The following is a 17,607-nucleotide window of genomic DNA, read 5'->3' on the forward strand; positions in this document are numbered from 1 at the left end:
CTTGCCATTGAATTCAGTGGAAAATAGTATAAATTGCAGATTAAGTGTAATTTTTACAAACTCATCCAGTAGGAATTTTCAAAAGCTGAAAAGTATGATTTAGCATCTATTTTAAGTATTGAAAACTGTAGGTTTAGGGTTTTTGTTTTGAATGTCATGTTATGAGTTTGTTTCAGAATATGTTTCATACAAAGTATAAAGTATAATAGCAGCCAAAAATTAGGACTGATCATTTACAAGTGTTTTGAAAAATATGAGTAATATACACATGTACAAAGTTTTTCAATAAGTGCCTCAAGTGTTCAAGCTGGTATATCATGAATGTGCTTTTATATTTTCCTCTTGTAGCAACTTCTTCATGTCCAGGAGAGTGAGCTTCTCTTACGGGAGCGTGGCGCCTGTGGTAACATCATCTTCAAGGAGATCTTACTCAGGATCCAGAGCTTCCTTGATGACCCAGTGTGGAAAGGAGAGAAAGAACCAGAAAATGGAGTCATGCACATCGATGAGTCCAACGTTGAGTTCCAGCGGCTGTGGAGTGCCATCATGATCGTATGCTGTCTGCCATTCAATGAAAACAACATCAGTGTAGAGTGAGTTGTGAAAGTGTGAGAGTCTCCCCTCATGTATGTCATTCAAACTTGGTGTGGATTTATATGGTTGATCATTCAGGTTAACTGGTACTTCATACCTGCAGCTCTCTATGAGCTACAGGTATATACATTACATAGGCTAGCATGTGTCATGCCATATATGTAGTGCAGTCGGAAAGGGGGGTTCCCATGCACCCCAAACATATATTTTTTAAATCTACTTCATCTAGACCAATTTTGTGCGTAGATTTCAAAAATGCAATGTTAACAGGTCAAAGCGTGTCCCATAGTGGTCAAAAATCCGTTTCCATGGTAACGCATGGTGAAAATGTCAGTATCTCATAAAAACACATGTAACCTTTGATAAAATTGTTCAATTATCATGGCTTTGGTATCAAATTAAAAAAAATTAGATTATCTATATGATGATACCAATTATGTAGGGGTTTATACCAATCTTCATATTAATTTTGAGGCCAGAATTCAATTTTTTCACATTTTCTCGCAAAAATGCATTTTTACCATAATACTAATCTATCTCTAAATCATACCGAAACATATTCAATTTGTTTGAATATTCTTCAAAATTATACCAAATATGTATGTAATAAAATGTGAAAAATTCGTAGATATTGCTCAAATAACAAGAAAGTTACGGCCATCCAAAGTTGACATTGACACCTGTCAAGAATTGGTCAAGAATTTCCAGATGGATGGTGATGCGTGCCCTCTATTGTGGAGAAATAAGCAAGCTTGCTTGTGATAGGACAAAAGTTTTGGTGAGAAGCTTTATTGTTTGGATCAGACCGGGATCAGTCAAAGAAATCTGCCATAAATCAAACCTCTGACCCTTGTATCTGATTGCATTTTGTGTCATATTATTGTTTTTAAAACCATTCTGCAACATACATTTATTTTTGCTTGAAAGCAAAGTACCAAAAAAACTTCATCTATTGAAGCTTTTCAACTACAAGTTTATGTTCAGTGAACTTCAGTCTCACATGTTTAAAAATGTGTTAGGATTTAGGTATGACATGAAATCAGAACTTGTTGATGTGCTGTGTTGAATTGAGTTGAATTTACTAATATTTAAAGAGAACATCTATGAATAGATTGTTATTTGTATAGTTACTTTGCTGAGTGTGAAAGTAACAGATTACAAGATTAGTTTGATGGAATGATACTGTCTGTGACATAATATTAGTTTTGGTGTAGACCTTAGTTCTGTAGACTCCGCATAATTTTGTATTCATTACAATAGATCTGTAATGTTAGAGTCTAGTTCTATGTAATTAATTGATGGTGAAAACTAAAAGTAAACAGAAGCACCCAAATTTTATCTAAATTTGCAATATTTCATGAGGTATATTTTCATGCCTCTGCACTGAAGGTGGCGGATCGGGGGGGGGGGGGGGGGATTGGGCACATCCAACAGGATTGGCATTTACTGTACATCCTCTCACTAAATAGATATTTTGAAGCAATGCTTCTCCTATCATTTCCACGACATTTATTGATATAAAAGTGTGTAGCTGTAATTGCTGGAACTACTTCTAAAACCATGCACGAAAGAACGTCGGTATTTGCGTTCATAGTATCCGTGTGATGTAATTACGGGGCTTGAGCGGCGGTGTTTATTTTGGACACTTCCCAGGGGATTGCTTTTGAATGTTGACCCTTTTAACAATATAGTTAATGTAGAGCATTTTTACTTTTTGTAATTGTATTGCATTTCATACAAACAAAAGGGCAATCGCTGTACAACCGTAACGACAATGTGAAGGCATGGTAAATTGAAACATATTTGTGCTATATGCTGGTGCATGTTTCCTATATTGCCCTGGGGGTTGGATGGTTTTGAACAAATCCCACTCGGTTGCCTTTGAATGTGCACCCCTTTGACTATGGTGATTGTAAAGCAGTGTCTCTATATCATTTACAAATCATGAAAGGTAAAGTGTCTTTATTTACCACTCGGCAACGACTTTACATGCATGTACAAGTGAGTTTACTGTGGCATATAATGTATGTTTTGTTAATCTGTTTTGGGACCACGACGGTCAGGGCAGGGGTGATCTGGGCACTTTCCAAGGGCTTGACAAAATGGATATTGTAAAGCAACGTCTCCTATATCACCTTAATTGCATTTTACGAAAGCGTATGTGCTACACAGGCGGAAGAGCTTTTCAGAGGCATGTAACCATGGAACATTTTTCGCGGTTGTACAGTGTATACTGCATGTTTTTCATTGCCTTTAGGATTAGTTTGAGCACCTCCCACAAGGTGGTCTCTGCAAGTGAACCCTTTGGACTGCATAGATATTATGGATCAATGTTGTTATTTTATCTCTACCCCGGCAGTTTTTATAGAAAAAAAAGTGTCTTGATATGGCAGGAATCCAATTCAATAGAATTCAATTCAATTTCTATTTCATTTTTCGACAAGAACAGATAGACATCACTTTCTTTGTAACAGAAAATGAGGTGCGTAAAATTATGTCGAATGAGAAGAATGTACAATGATTATAGCACCGTACGATGATTATACATAATCACAAAACTCAAGTGATAGTCCTAAAACTCAAGGAACGACCTTTTTTTTTTTAGACATGCACTTTTGGAACGACTGTATATACTATAATTCCGTTGATATTTGCGTTACAAAGGTCATGTATAGAGGCAATTAATGTGTGCACTTCCCATATAGTAGGCTCCCTTCGAATGATAACCACTTTAACTATGTCAGTGTAAGTAAAAATTACAGAGCAATACATCGTCTGTTGACTCCATTGAATTTCATTAAATAAAAGTTTCTGGGCTAGAGGACCAGAAGGACTGTTTAAAGGCATGTATCCATAGAACATATTCATGTATTTGCGCTGGTACATGATTATTGCATGTCTTAGACTGCCTTTGGGTGGGGTAATTTTGGGCACCCTCCACGTGGTTGTCTTCGTATGTGAACCATTTTCACCTTATACATGTACCAAGATATTGTAGAACAACAATTCTTCGAGAACTTCCACTGAATTTTAATGGAAATGAAATGAATAGGACGTTATGCACAGAGGGTTTTTTTGTCCCCGCCGAACGAGTTCGAGCAGGGGACTATGAAACGGGCTCCGTACGTGTGTGTGTCCGTGTGTCCGTCCGTGTGTGCGTCCGTGTGTGCGTCCGTGTGTGATCAAAATCTTCAATTTGCTACTTCTCTGTCATTTATGAGCCAATTTTGATTCTGTTTGCTTTATATGATAGCACTACATGGGAGCTTTGAAACTTCTACACAGAATTTCAGTCGTGACCTTTGACCTTGACCTTTGACCTATATTGTACATTTTGCTACAAAATGCTACTTGTCCGCCATTTCTAACCCGATTTCGATTCCGTTTGCTTTATATGATGGCACTAGGTGAGGGCTTCAAAAATTCTACACAGAATTTTGACCTTTGACTTCTTTGACCTTTGACCTTGATTTTGACCTGTATGTACATTTTGCTACAAAATGCTACTCCTTCGCCATTTCTAACCCGATTTTGATTCCGTTTGTTTTATGTGATGGCACTAGATGAGGGCTTCAAAAATTCTACACAGAATTTTGACCTTTGACTTCTTTGACCTTTGACCTTGATTTTTTGACCTATATTGTACATTTTGCTACAAAATGCTACTCCTTCGCCATTTCTAACCCGATTTCGATTCCGTTTGCTTTATGTGATGGCACTAGGTGAGGGCTTCAACACTTCTACACAGAATTTTGACCTTTGACTTCTTTGACCTTTGACCTTGATTTTTTACCTGTATTGTACATTTTGCTACAAAATGCTACTCCTTCGCCATTTCTAACCCGATTTCGATTCCGTTTGCTTTATGTGATGGCACTAGGTGAGGGCTTCAACACTTCTACACAGAATTTTGACCTTTGACTTCTTTGACCTTTGACCTTGATTTTTTGACCCGTATTGTACACTTTGCTACAAAATGCTACTCCTTCGCCATTTCTAACCCGATTTCGATTCCGTTTGCTTTATGTGATGGCACTAGGTGAGGGCTTCAACACTTCTACACAGAATTTTGACCTTTGACTTCTTTGACCTTTGACCTTGATTTTTTGACCTGTATTGTACACTTTGCTACAAAATGCTACTCCTTCGCCATTTCTTACCCGATTTCAATTCTGTTTGATTTATGTGATGGCACTAGGTGAGGGCTTCAAAACTTCTACACAGAATTTTGACTTTTGACCTTTGACCTTAATTTTTGACCTACATTTTGTTGTACATTTTGCTACAAAATGCTACTCCGCCATTTCTAACCCGATTTCGATTCCGTTTGCTTTATGTGATGGCACTAGGTGAGCGCTTCAAAACTTCTACACAGAATTTTGACCTTTGACTTCTTTGACCTTTGACCTTGATTTTTGACCTATATTGTACATTTTGCTACGAAAATGCTACTTCCGGCGGGGACATATATTATGCACCGCGTAATTTCTACTTTTCCTTGTTTCGCTTCAAACAGCTGTATTCACGTGTGTATATGTTTTGTACCGGGCCGTGAGGGTATAGGGATAAATTCAGGTACCTCCCTGCATGCGAGCCACTTTGACTGTGCACCACTTTTCACAGATGTACACATTGTAGAAAAATGTCTCAGCTGTCAATGCCAATTGTATTTCATGGAAATAACAAAGTCTTTGCTAGACGGCGAAACGACTTTAGAATAAAATCTTGTACGCTTAGAACAACCGAAATCGTGTTGGTTGATGCATGTTTTGTAAATTAATGGTCGTGGGATAATATGCTCGACTGGGGTAACTTTGGGCACTACCCACATGGTTTCCTTTGACTGTGCCATCTTCAATATCTCAAAACCCTCAAGGATGCAAGAGCTTAATCATCAAGATTCGAACAAACCACCCTCCAAATAGAGTTCATTCATTACAAAATTACCGTAGACTAATTATAGATGTTGACACTTGTTTAATTTCGTACTTTGATTCTACGTAATATTAATGGATAAGCTATCATTATCTGTCTGATAACAAACTCTAATCTTATAATAATAATTCATGCTAGTTTACTAATGCTGTAAAGTTTGTTTTTGGTGAAGAGAAACTGAAATATCATATTTGAACACTCTTGATATGCTCATATCGGGCACTTTGATGCATCAGAATATTCCGTTGGCTCGGAACCCTTTGCATATTATGCAAATGAGGCCCAGACTATGTACGTGGTGAAATGTTTGCATCACACTAGTGACATTGTAAACATAAGTTTCAACACTTTCGGTGTTCCAGTCTGAAAACTAGAAACCTAGTTTTCATGGAAACACTGTATTTTTATCATAATGGGAGCTAATTTGCATATTATGGAAATTTAGCCCTTTGCCCCACTGGATTTCTTGGGACTTTTAGTATGGTGTTTAGGAGCCCATAACAAGTATAGCACTGCAGTGGAATTCCTACTGTTGCAATTAGTGTTGGGTGAAACCCTATTTTGACTGAACTAATGTGATCTATGACAAAATGTGTATCCGGTGTCTGTTAACAGTGCGTCATTTCTTTCAGAAGTACAGTATTTGTTGTAGTAGTCCATCGAGTATAATGAGCTTGCTCTGGTATCGTACAGAAGTTCATGCAGGACCAACATTGATTTCAGTGAGATCAGTGCCACTTAGTGTTTTCAGTTTCACTTAGCAAGTCCTCGTGACTGAAACATACCAATCAGAAAAGTGAGATAGCGAGACTGAAACCGGTGAAGTGAAACTGAAACCAATGAAAAGTTTGTTGAAACACCCTACAGGACTGCAAGAAAGGAAAAGGCATGAACTAACTATTTTTATTGGGATTGGGGGCGGAGGTAGAGGGTCTCATTTTATGAGAAATTGACTTAATCTATGTTCTGTGCCTGATTGACTCGAACGAAATGTCAGCTTGTGCCAAATGCAAAACAAAAAACAAAAAATCCAGCTACTGGGATGGAATATATAATATAATACACCACTAATAATGAAAATTGTGATTTCTGGACAGCTGTGTTATAATGGCTACAGGCAAGTTTCTGTGTAAGCATGGTAACTATGGTCTCTAACTGGTTAGGTCTCAACTCCAGTCAATTAAATAGCTATGAATTTGCATACTTATGTAACTTTAAAATGGCGTTGAGAAGGGGTTGCATTTTTTTGTTTGAGAAAAACATTGTTTTTAGCATAAAGTTTCCATAGAAATGACCTAATTTGGGCTCAGATTTTTTGAAAAAGAGGTCACAAATGTGCCCAATTTTGTTTGAAGAAAGGCAGGAAATAAAAAATACATACACTAGAAACTTATCTCATGATTAAAGGGACTGTACAGTACTGGTTGAGGTAGGGATTCATGTTTTGAACATTCCTAAGTGAGGTAATGAAAAGCCTCTTATGAAATATAAAAGAGCATGGAATTTTAAGAAGGATTCAACGTTTATTTGATGAAAATTGGTTTTCAAATGGCTGAGATATCCAAAAAAAAAAGTGCTAATAATAAAAGGCGACATGCCACAACTTTATTAGGATCTCTTTCTTTCACCTTGTCTTTGGATATCTCAGCCATTTCAAAACCGATTTTCATCTAATAAACTTTTGATACCCCTTAGAACTGCATGCTCTTTGACATCTTATAGAATGGTTTCTGAATATCTCGCCAAACGTTGAAAGCTAAATCTTCACCTCGACCAGAACTGTACACACCCTTTAATGTCAGTTATATAATGAACACTTGAGGTATCCTAAAATTCCCATTCATTTATCTGGTTTGTGGGGTGGCCATGTTGATGACGTCATTTCGGCATGTTCCGAAGCAGAACTTCTGAGTAAATTTTACTGGTAAGTTTGTTAAGACATACATGTATACTTTCAAATACAAAATTTGTTTGTTATACGATAGTTGCCAGTTGACCCCAAAATTCAGCCCCAATTCCCTGGCCTATAGACTTACAGTTGAAATCAACTAATAGTATAAATGATTATAATCAATTTTAAACAGGGCCCGGGTATTACGAAATCCTATTGTTCGATTTTAAGCTATTCGTATGCCCTCGATCGAAAACGTGCACCGTATACCCGAATAGTATACTAGTACTGTACTGTACTCCTATGTGAACCAATGATTTTTTTTCTACTCGCCCCCCCCCCCCCCCCCCCCGCAGCGTGCTGCAAAAACTACTACCCTGACCTCAAAATTGATCTGAAGATTAGTATAAATTCCGTGTGATGATTGGAATATCATTCAAAGAATTTAATACTCTTCATTTAAATTTGACATTTAAATCATGATAAGTGAACAATTGTATCGAATATTACATTTTAAGGAGATTCTGACATTTCCATCATGCGTTGCCTTGGCAACAGATTTTTTTTTGCCACCATGGGACACTCTTTGACCTATTAATGCATTTTTTTTAATTCTACCCACGAAAGTGGTCTAGATGACCCACTTCATCCAACTTCATTCTCATGCTTTTGGAACCAAATTATGATGACTGAAATGTTTAAATGAGATTATTCAACAATAGAGGGCGTACATCACACTCCCACCTGCACATTCTTGACATGCTTGAATGTCAACTTTGGATGGCCGTAACTTTCTTATTATTTGAGCAATATCTATGAAATTTTCACATTGTATTACATACATATTTAGTATAATTTTGAAGGATATTCAAACAAATTGAGTATGTTTTGGTATGATTTAGAGATAGATACGTTTTATGGTAAAATTGCATTTTTGCTAGAAAATGTGAAAAAATTGTATTCTGGCCTCAAAATCAAGATGAAGGTTGGTATAACCCCCTACACAATTGGTATCATCATATAGATAATTTAATTTTCTTTAATTTGATACCAAAGCCATGATAATTGAACAATTTTATCAAAGGTTACATGTATTTTTATGAGATACTGACATTTTCACCATGCGTTACCATGGAAACGGATTTTTGACCACTATGGGACATGCTTTGACCTGTTAACATTGCATTTTTGAAATCTACGCACAAAATTGGTCTAGATGAAGTAGATTAAAAAAATATATGTTTGGGGTGCATGGGAACCCCCTTCTCCTACTAGACTAATGCGGTCTGCTGTGCATATTCTAGACCGCATTTCATTCAGAATTGCTAAGGAAGTGTTCATGGGAAAATCTAGCTGCCTGTTGCATTTGATGACAGCACCCCCTCCCTGTTCTGACTGCAAACAAATAATAACCATGATGCCCCATGCTCTAATGAAGGTTATACATTGTCAAGTTTTTCAGTTTTGGCTTTTTTTGTGAGAGAGTAATCCTTCTTGTATCAAAATGTGAAGTTACATTCATTGAGTGGAAATATTGTTTCTAACACTTATCACAGATCTATGTTCTTTGGACTTATTTTTTTTTTTTTAAGCAGTAGTGTTGATAATTTGAAATAATTGTAAAGTTCATTGAGGTCAGCTTATCTATCTCTAGTTACAGTTGGTGAAGAATGTCCCATGTAATTTGTATATTCATCACTTCAAAACTAGGAATCTATTCCTTCATGATCTGATGTTAACCAAATAAACATATCTGTCAATTAATTTGTTGGTTTTGTGATGCACCAACACAAATATATTGTACAAGTTTGTTTGCACTTCTCAAATTATGTGTTGGTTTCTTTTTTTCCTCTTCTTCTTTGGTTTAATACTTTTGTGCCTAATTGGTCCTTGAGGAATCCAATGATTTGCTGTACCATGAGGCAAACAGTGGTAGAAGTAGTAATAACATCATCACAAATTTAGTGTTCTGGAATCAAATTTAGACCCACATATCATACAGGTTTGTATTTTAAGATTTCGTTTATTTTTTAAAATCTTATTTGTCTTATTTGTTACCTTCAGGGAGAGCTATGGAGATGGTCTGAACTGGGCTGGCTGTACCATCATGACACTCCTAGCCCAGGCCAGGAAGTTTGAGCTCCTCGACTTCTGTTCCCATATCCTGAGAGTCCATGATGTCGACGGCAAGACGGCCAACATCAATGGCATCGTAAGTTCCACATTACGTACAGCTCAATATTACATCTGCAATGTGTTTGTTAATGATTTTGGTGTATTCCACATATGTGCAACTATTTTATGTGAGCCCTGTGGTGGGGAAAAAGAAGGAGAGAGAGAGATAGGGAGATGTTGATACTTCTGACATGCCCATTATTATCAGACCAGCCCCTAGAATTTACTGAAGTCTGAATCTCACTGTTTTGTTGGGTTTTTTTTTTTGTTTTTGTTTTTTTGTTTTGTTTTGTTTGTTTTTTTGTGTTTTGGTAGTTTAAGTTGTTAAAGAGCAGTAAGTCTTGAAGTAGATTAATCCAAGCAGTCATGATGGCATTGTTCAAGGCAGATTTACAGTTTTCCTGCTACTCCACCCACTGTTTCTTCTGTTCAAGCGGCAATTTCAGGGTGGTATCTTTTCCAAGCAAAGCTTTCCTTTCCAGACAGGTCATCCTCATTGTGTACACTTATTTTTTCACATATTTTGTTTTTGGTTTTGGTTTTTTTTTTTGCAGTATGTTGGCATTCACTTTGTGTTTGTGATTTCTTTTTTTTTAATGTTTGTGTAACTTAATCAATATTGAGTCTTTAACCACTAAATTACTTTGTTGCTATAGTGATAATGATAATAAAGATGATGGCAGTCTAAGTAGGAGCAAAAATTACAGACAAAGAAGTGTTCTTATCAGAAATTGAGAGTAGCTAGAGTATGATTTCATAGTTTGCTTGCGTTGGTTCGATGAAAACCCTTTAAGTTAAAATCAGTATGTTTCTAGAAGTAGCATTTGCGGAGGGAGAAATGTTTTAATGGTCATAATAATAGTAAATTATTTGAATGATTTAGTAAATGCATGTGCAGTAATTTTTAAACTGTAGTAGAATGAATCATAAATGAAAATAATTCACAGTATTCATTCGCTCTTTTTCTCACCTGTCTTTCTTTTCTATTTGTCTTATTGAAAAAAAAAAAAAAAAAAAAAACTCCCAGAATGTAAAGAGGTACGTTGACCGAATCTCCAATTACCAGATCCTCAATCAGCAGATCTTCAATGTGCTGAACAAAACTCTGCAGACTGGGGAGCAGGTAGAGAAATCACCTGACAGCGTGGCACTCTACAAGCCTCCGATCCATCAGTCAATGGTCACAGGAGGACTGATCCATGGAGACTGAGTGAAGGATTGGGGATAGTCACAGAAACTAAGCCATAGTAAAGAATTTTTCACCCTCATTGTCAGGTACCAGTAACTAATGGGACAGCTTACTTCTTCACATATTTTTACAGATACTTAGAAGTACATTTTTCACTATTAGGTTTGTTTTCAGTAAGTGGAAACAATGACCATGGATATTTACATTGGATAAGTACAATGATTAAAAAGGTAGTAGTTTATGTGTGTTGTTATGGATCTACTATGTACAATCATGGAACGAGGAGAAAGGCAAGTGCCTAATTATAGAAACCAAGAGAAATAGAAGGGAAAGAACATGGTTTTGGGGTAGTGTTTTATTCTTTGACAAATGTTTACTGGGACGACCTTGTTGTAGTATAACGAGTGAACATCTTCAGTGCTTTCTTTATACTGCTTTGTATGGAATATTCAAGAGACTTAAAAAATAACTTTTGTTAGTTTGTGTTCATGCAAGTCTGTAGAGTTGTAAGGTTGATTGACTGCAGTGCATAAAGGAGCCTAAAGTTGCGAGTGGCTGATTCTCTGATAATGACATGTTACTATTTCCCAATTTTTTTCACGTTCATTTGATACATGGCATGTTTCATAAAAGTAATCTTGTGCAGTGATACACATCGTATTGTATATAGCATTCACCCATCTATGTAAAATCTAACATGTAATTAATGTCCTTATGCATTCTACATGTGCTGGGAAGAAAATGGTTTCATTGGTAATCATCGTACTTATCAGAGATAAATTTACCTTCTGCATACTGGGAACAATCTCTCTGCAATATATGGAACAAACCCAGTGCACAGCTGACATGTCAGTTGATTTTCAGTTTGTCTTGTAAATTTCTGTACAATCAGGAGCCACTATTTGAAAACAATGAGTGGGAAGATTTTTGTCTTCTCCATAAACTGTAGTGTCACAGAGTTTTAACCAGAAAGAGGAAAAGTAAAAGACTTCACCCTGAAAAGATAACAACATGATCAGAAAGAAAGTGTACGAAGGGGATAGTTTTTGTCTGCCTCAATTGACCCCAGGAGCACAGCAGGGACAATGTCAAGAAAATACAGAGAAAACAATAACAGCTTATGCACTCACATGTGTGCTCATGCAACATAACTGGGTGTTTGGCTTTGTGCAAACTTTCAACTTCAATTAGTAGCAATCAGCTGAATGACCAATAAGAATGCTCCCCTTGTTACTAGGGGCAGAGTTTATGTGTATGTGTAGGCGAGGGGGTAATATGCAGCTTGGGAATTTGAAAGTCTTGAAACCCCTGAAACATGCAGCATTTAAAAAAAAATGCTTATTTTTGGCCTTTCCTGTAATCATTTTGTCAAGAAAGTTCAACATATGGTACAAAAAAACCCTAGACTACATTATCATGCTAAACACAGAAAATCATTGATTTTGACCAGATTCAACAATCTGATTTAAAACGTGATGTTGGGTTTGGGTTTGTGTGTGTGTGTGTGCAGCTGTTTCCAACTTTTAGCCCCTTGTATTGAGGCTCTTCACATATTGATCAACAGATGTATTTTATGCTGCTTTGGAACATTTTCACAAGTAGCAGAAAAACCAGCTGAAAGCTTTTCAGAGGACCTAGGCCCACTGATAAGTTGAGGAAGTAGTGTTTCTTAAGCTGTCCATATTAGTAGAGGGCTTTCAAGGAGGATGACTGACCACATTCTCACATCACTGGTAAGACAGGCTTGTAGCAGACTTCATTCATTGTACAGTGTTTTGTAACGCATCAAGAATTGAGAAAGCTTGAGAATGTGACAGTATGAGCAACTTTTGTGCTCATAGCCCTGTACACAGATAAGTAATGCAATACTTCAGTAGGATATGACAGTCAATAGCAGAAATGGACATACAATTTTTTGTTTTGCATGTAGACGTGAATTTTAACATGTAATCATGACACCATGAGTGATACCAGTGCACTTTTAAAGTGCACAGGTGTAATGTTTAATAGATGATGAGTCGTCTTCAGGTTGTAAGTTGATTCCACTGTCTTATACATCCAGAGGCCACTCTTTTGCACGATGACCAAGATTTGAGGCAAAGAGGTGAATATTAAACACATAGGCATTAAAACTGGGGATCTTCCCAAAAGAGTGGCAATTACTGAAGGAATATATTCAGTTTTTATCTTGCTTCTAATAAGCAACCTCTGGTCGGTGTATCGTATATTCAATTGAAATGTCATTTGTTATGATATATTTTGTTATAAATTGTTATGATGGTTAGTTCAAGTTATAGAGATGGGCTTAGACATATTCCAGAGAGAATTAAAGAACATTGTCATCATAGGTTTACACTTACATTATTAATTGTATCACATCACATTTCTGTTTATAATGTCCAGCTTTGTATGTCAGCCTTCATCACAGTTTATAATCAGTAAAAGAGACATTTATGTATCTTTTGTGTGTTTGGCTTCATCAAATGTTACACATCTGCATCATGACCTAGTGCACATATTGGCCACTACAGAGAATTAATGTGAATTTATCAGACAATTTGTATGTGAAAAGTGATGTATGATTTCATTCTTTGTGCCTTAAGGTTTGCATAGTAGCCCATACTTTATAAACTCCTGCAAACTAATTAAGTGAGTTTGCATCATGGCATGCTGTGATTAATGTTCTTGTTGACTGTCATCCAATCTTGATAAAAACTATCCACCAATGTCTTTCAAAGCTCTAGCCTGCAGAGCTAGTCCACTTTGGTTTTCATGTGTTGTCTTGTTGTTGTCGTTGGGTTTGGGTTTGGGTTTGGGTTTTGTTTTGGTTTTTTTTTGTGTGTTTTTTTTTTTTTGGTAATGCAAGTAGAATGTGGGACAACTGTGTTTCATAATAGCAGTTTCATATTGATTTTGTGAAATTTATTACTATATAAGCTGTTCTTTTTGGGAGGGTATAATTTTTTGAGAATTTCGCAAATCAATGTTGGACCACAAATTCAACAACACATGAAAATATCTTGAACTGAAAGGAGATAGTGCACTTATGATAGCCTCGGTGTCAATATTGCGAAAACAACATCTTGCGAAAATGTCTATGACCTCCTCATTTGCAAAAATATATGTACGCGAAAGTAACAGCTTATACAGTAGTTTGTGTTGTCATTTGTTCATTGTGGACATTGGTAGGAAAAGTTTTTTTTTTTTTTAAGAATATCTTTCATTATTAGCATTTTGAAACAGAGAGGTTTCAAATATCTTGTTTTCCACTGTTCAAGAGTGTATGTGCATCCTAGCTTATGATCCCATTCCTACAGTTAATTTACATTGCAATGAGGACACCTTATGAATTAAAACACAAGTTTTGTGTTAGATGTTGCCTGTAGTATATGGAACATTTGCACTGCTCTAACACCTACATACCTACCATATGTACTGGGATGAAAATGTGGCAAAATGATGCTTGCTTTGGTAGGTGTGTCTCAGAACACACCACAAGCAATGCAGACAATGAAGGAAGTGATGTCGTGAAAAAAAAAAGGCCACAGATAAGGAGCAGTGCTGACACAGGAATACCATATCATCTCAGGGGGTTAGTGCATTGCTATATATGCAGTCTTCTATGTGCTGGTGTGAACTCTCTCCTAGTACTGCATTTAATTTTGTATTTTTTCTAGTTCTGTGTTTTAATCAACGAGTGGGACTTATGTCAAATAGATGCTCATCGTAGTGTAAAGGGTACTTCTAGCTCTAACTTATTATTGATCATTTGCCTATATGAAAATGCCTATTGTCTGTATAAAGTTGTCATATGTTCAAAAACTTTGTTTACAACTCATCACCTGTTTTCCGTGCATTCCACATGGCTCAGAGTAATGAATGCAAGGAAAAGTTCAATCATGTTTTTTTAATTTTCTGGGCATAGCCAGAAATTCTTAAGTGAAGTCTTGAATGCGAACATTCCATACTACTTAAAAGTTACAAACTAGGAATGTTGTAGTGTCAAGTTTGATGTAGCGGAATTGCTGGGTGATTAGGTGGTAATGAATCTCTCCATGTGTGATTGCCTTAATCAAGTATGTGTGGACTGGAATCTTGCCATTACCTTGAGTCAAGAATATGATCCATGGAATGGTAATTCGGTCTATAGGATATCTGTGACTTACATGCTTGTCACAATATGTCATTCATTATTATTTTTCTGCTTTAGATGTTTGTGTCATATTCTCATGTCCTTTATTCCAGTCTGTGTTCAAGATGTGTGCATGCAGATATCTGATTTGAAAGATGTACAACTTGTATATGTATTGGCCAATAGACTATAGATATCAACTCTATATTTGTACAGTGCACAGGATATTCATGACAGTTATAGTGATTCGTATGCTGCTGTTATCTGTGAAATCATGAGGTAATGTAGTCTTGCTTCCTGACAAGTTGCTTTCCACACCCAGGAGCTTGCTTTGTTGAAAGTGTCCCGCATTTCCTGCATGACATCGATGTACAGCTGTAGCTGGTACCCCAAAAGACATGGCTTTCTGATATGATTATTCAGATGTGTGCCATGATTGCATATAACATGAATATTTATCTTCCACATGTTATGATAAAGATATTAAAGGATGTATGCCTTCTCGAAAGCCTCCAATGTGATCAAGTGCCTATTCCACTGGGTTCCTTATGCTGTGCAGCACAAGTTGATGTGCTCTTATATTTCCAACTCCCCTCATACTGTGTCTGTACCAAGTGTTGTGCATGTGTACAGGACAAATGAATACTGACATTCCTATTTTAAAGGTATGACCCATTAACCCATGGTGTGCCTATACAATGTGCTTTCAGTCAAAAATCTGTATGTGTCCAAACAACATGCATCTCACATTATCTCTTCAATTTGTTTTCTTTTTCACAAGTTTTGAATGCTTCAGACAGAAGTCAGCATGAATTGTTGGAGTTGGAGAAATGTTCATCACTGTTATTGAGGCCAAGTTAACCTATTTTTATGTCTTTGGTTTGGGTGCATTTGTGTGAAGTATGGTTCTTTGAAACATATTCATTAGGTTTTTATGGTTTGTAATGTATGTACTGTAAAGCTTGACATTCGATAGAGCTTGTAGAGTGAAATAGATATCAAAGTTGGATATTCATAAATAGATTTATATCATTTACAAATGCAATTAGTCTGAAAAGGAAGTGACTTAACATCTGTACTTAAACTCAATTTAATTGATTTATTCATATCATCATAAATATTCATGTACACCTTCCATTTTTATATAGCCAGATTTACATCTCAGAGCATTTAGTAGTTTGAGAAATGACAATTAAACTAGACTTTTAATGCTTTCCACTGAAAACGTTTGTTATAAATGCAAAGTTTTATGTAATGTGTAGAGTATATGGTATAGCTCAAGTCTCTGGCTTTTGTAGTGAATGGTATGATGACCTGATAATTTGTGAAATATATGTGGGAATATGGGCTTTGTGATATGTGATGTGTAATGTTTAGTGGTTTCTGATATGTGCTGTATACTGGTGTATACTGTATGACATATACTGGTTTGTGAGAGGGTAATATACCCCATAGTGGAAAATGAAATAGAAATGTTACACAAATGAAATAGAAATGTGACACATTTTACTAGTCACTTATTTTACATCTTAGATTTGTATATTGGTTTACATTTGTAAATACAACCTGCACGATGCTTATTTGTAGTTTGCTAATTTAATTATCATGTTACCTCATGGATATTTCATTATCTCTGAATTACAATGAATTCCAGAAAATCCAGAACTCTTCCATTAGCCTTGTTCACATATTTTTAATCAGAGAAGTGTATATCATATTCAAAACATTTTTAGTACCAAAAAGTTTAGCATATGCATGAAAAATTGTCAAAAACATTGTCAAATTCCACATGCAAAATGTTTAGAATAAAAGCATCTCTGATAAAAGCAGTGTATATATTGCCATGAACTCATTTATTATTGTACCATTATTTATCTTACATACATGTACATTTCATTGTACCTCCTTCCCAGATCTCATTCATTTCTGTGTTAGTAACTTCAGACCACATGACTGTCTTTTAGATATAATTCATCCGTCAAGGCATAATATAAACTCTACAATAGCACTTGCTCAAGGTCTGCTTAGTGAAGAAAAAAAAAGAACACCACTATTTTGGAATTAATGAGATGCTGTGTGACGTGATCTGTGGCATTTTCTTATCTTAGGTATAATTGTTGTCATTGTTAAGTACTTCATCTCACAGATATTTAGGTCATTTCAGCCAAAAAGGCAAAAGCACTGATAATTCCATCCACTTCTCATGGTCAAGAAATATTAATGCCCAAGAAATATATTGTTTTTGATAATGTGCATTGGTGAAATATGAAGGTTGTTCATGGCACTTCTAGGGGAGGGGAATGCAGTTATTCAAAAACGTAGTATGAAGTCTCCATGAAGACCTGTAGGATAGAGACCTTAGGTACAAACTTTGGGGCAGGATTTTGACAGGCTAAACACTAACTTTCAAGCATAATCTTCCTCTATCCTTTACTGAATACACATAAATTGTATTGTGTGTACCTTCATGTGAAGGTACAGAAGGATATTGGTGTGATAGTCAAGGCGCTAATTCCTGTAAGGGGCTTAATTAAGGAGTTTGTTCAACCCACCCCGCAGAAAAGGTTTGACCACACAGGGTGGTAGATGGGACCTCCATGAATACCCCCCAGGTAGTATGTGATTCAAAATTGTGGTATCAATAAGATTTTACAGGCCACTTTTCATTATTATTTGTTGGAACAAACGTAA

At 36.2% G+C, this 17,607-nt stretch overlaps 1 protein-coding gene across 1 annotated transcript in view; it reads left to right on the forward strand.

The window, feature by feature from the left end:
* LOC139745580 (cytoplasmic FMR1-interacting protein 1-like) overlaps positions 1 to 13,554 on the forward strand; it is an 87,215-nt gene extending 73,661 nt beyond the window's left edge. The window contains exons 24-26 of the mRNA XM_071655973.1: positions 349 to 593; positions 9,485 to 9,632; positions 10,623 to 13,554. Coding sequence (XP_071512074.1) covers positions 349 to 593; positions 9,485 to 9,632; positions 10,623 to 10,805 — 576 coding nt within the window. The 3' untranslated portion in view covers positions 10,806 to 13,554. The remainder of the gene's footprint in view (positions 1 to 348; positions 594 to 9,484; positions 9,633 to 10,622) is intronic.
* The last annotated feature ends 4,053 nt before the right edge of the window (positions 13,555 to 17,607 follow it).

This window comes from Diadema antillarum, unplaced genomic scaffold, assembly GCF_040938485.1.
Source record: "Diadema antillarum isolate AM-2024a unplaced genomic scaffold, OU_Dant_1.0 seq00001278_RagTag, whole genome shotgun sequence".
Classification (NCBI taxonomy): Eukaryota; Metazoa; Echinodermata; class Echinoidea; order Diadematoida; family Diadematidae; genus Diadema; species Diadema antillarum.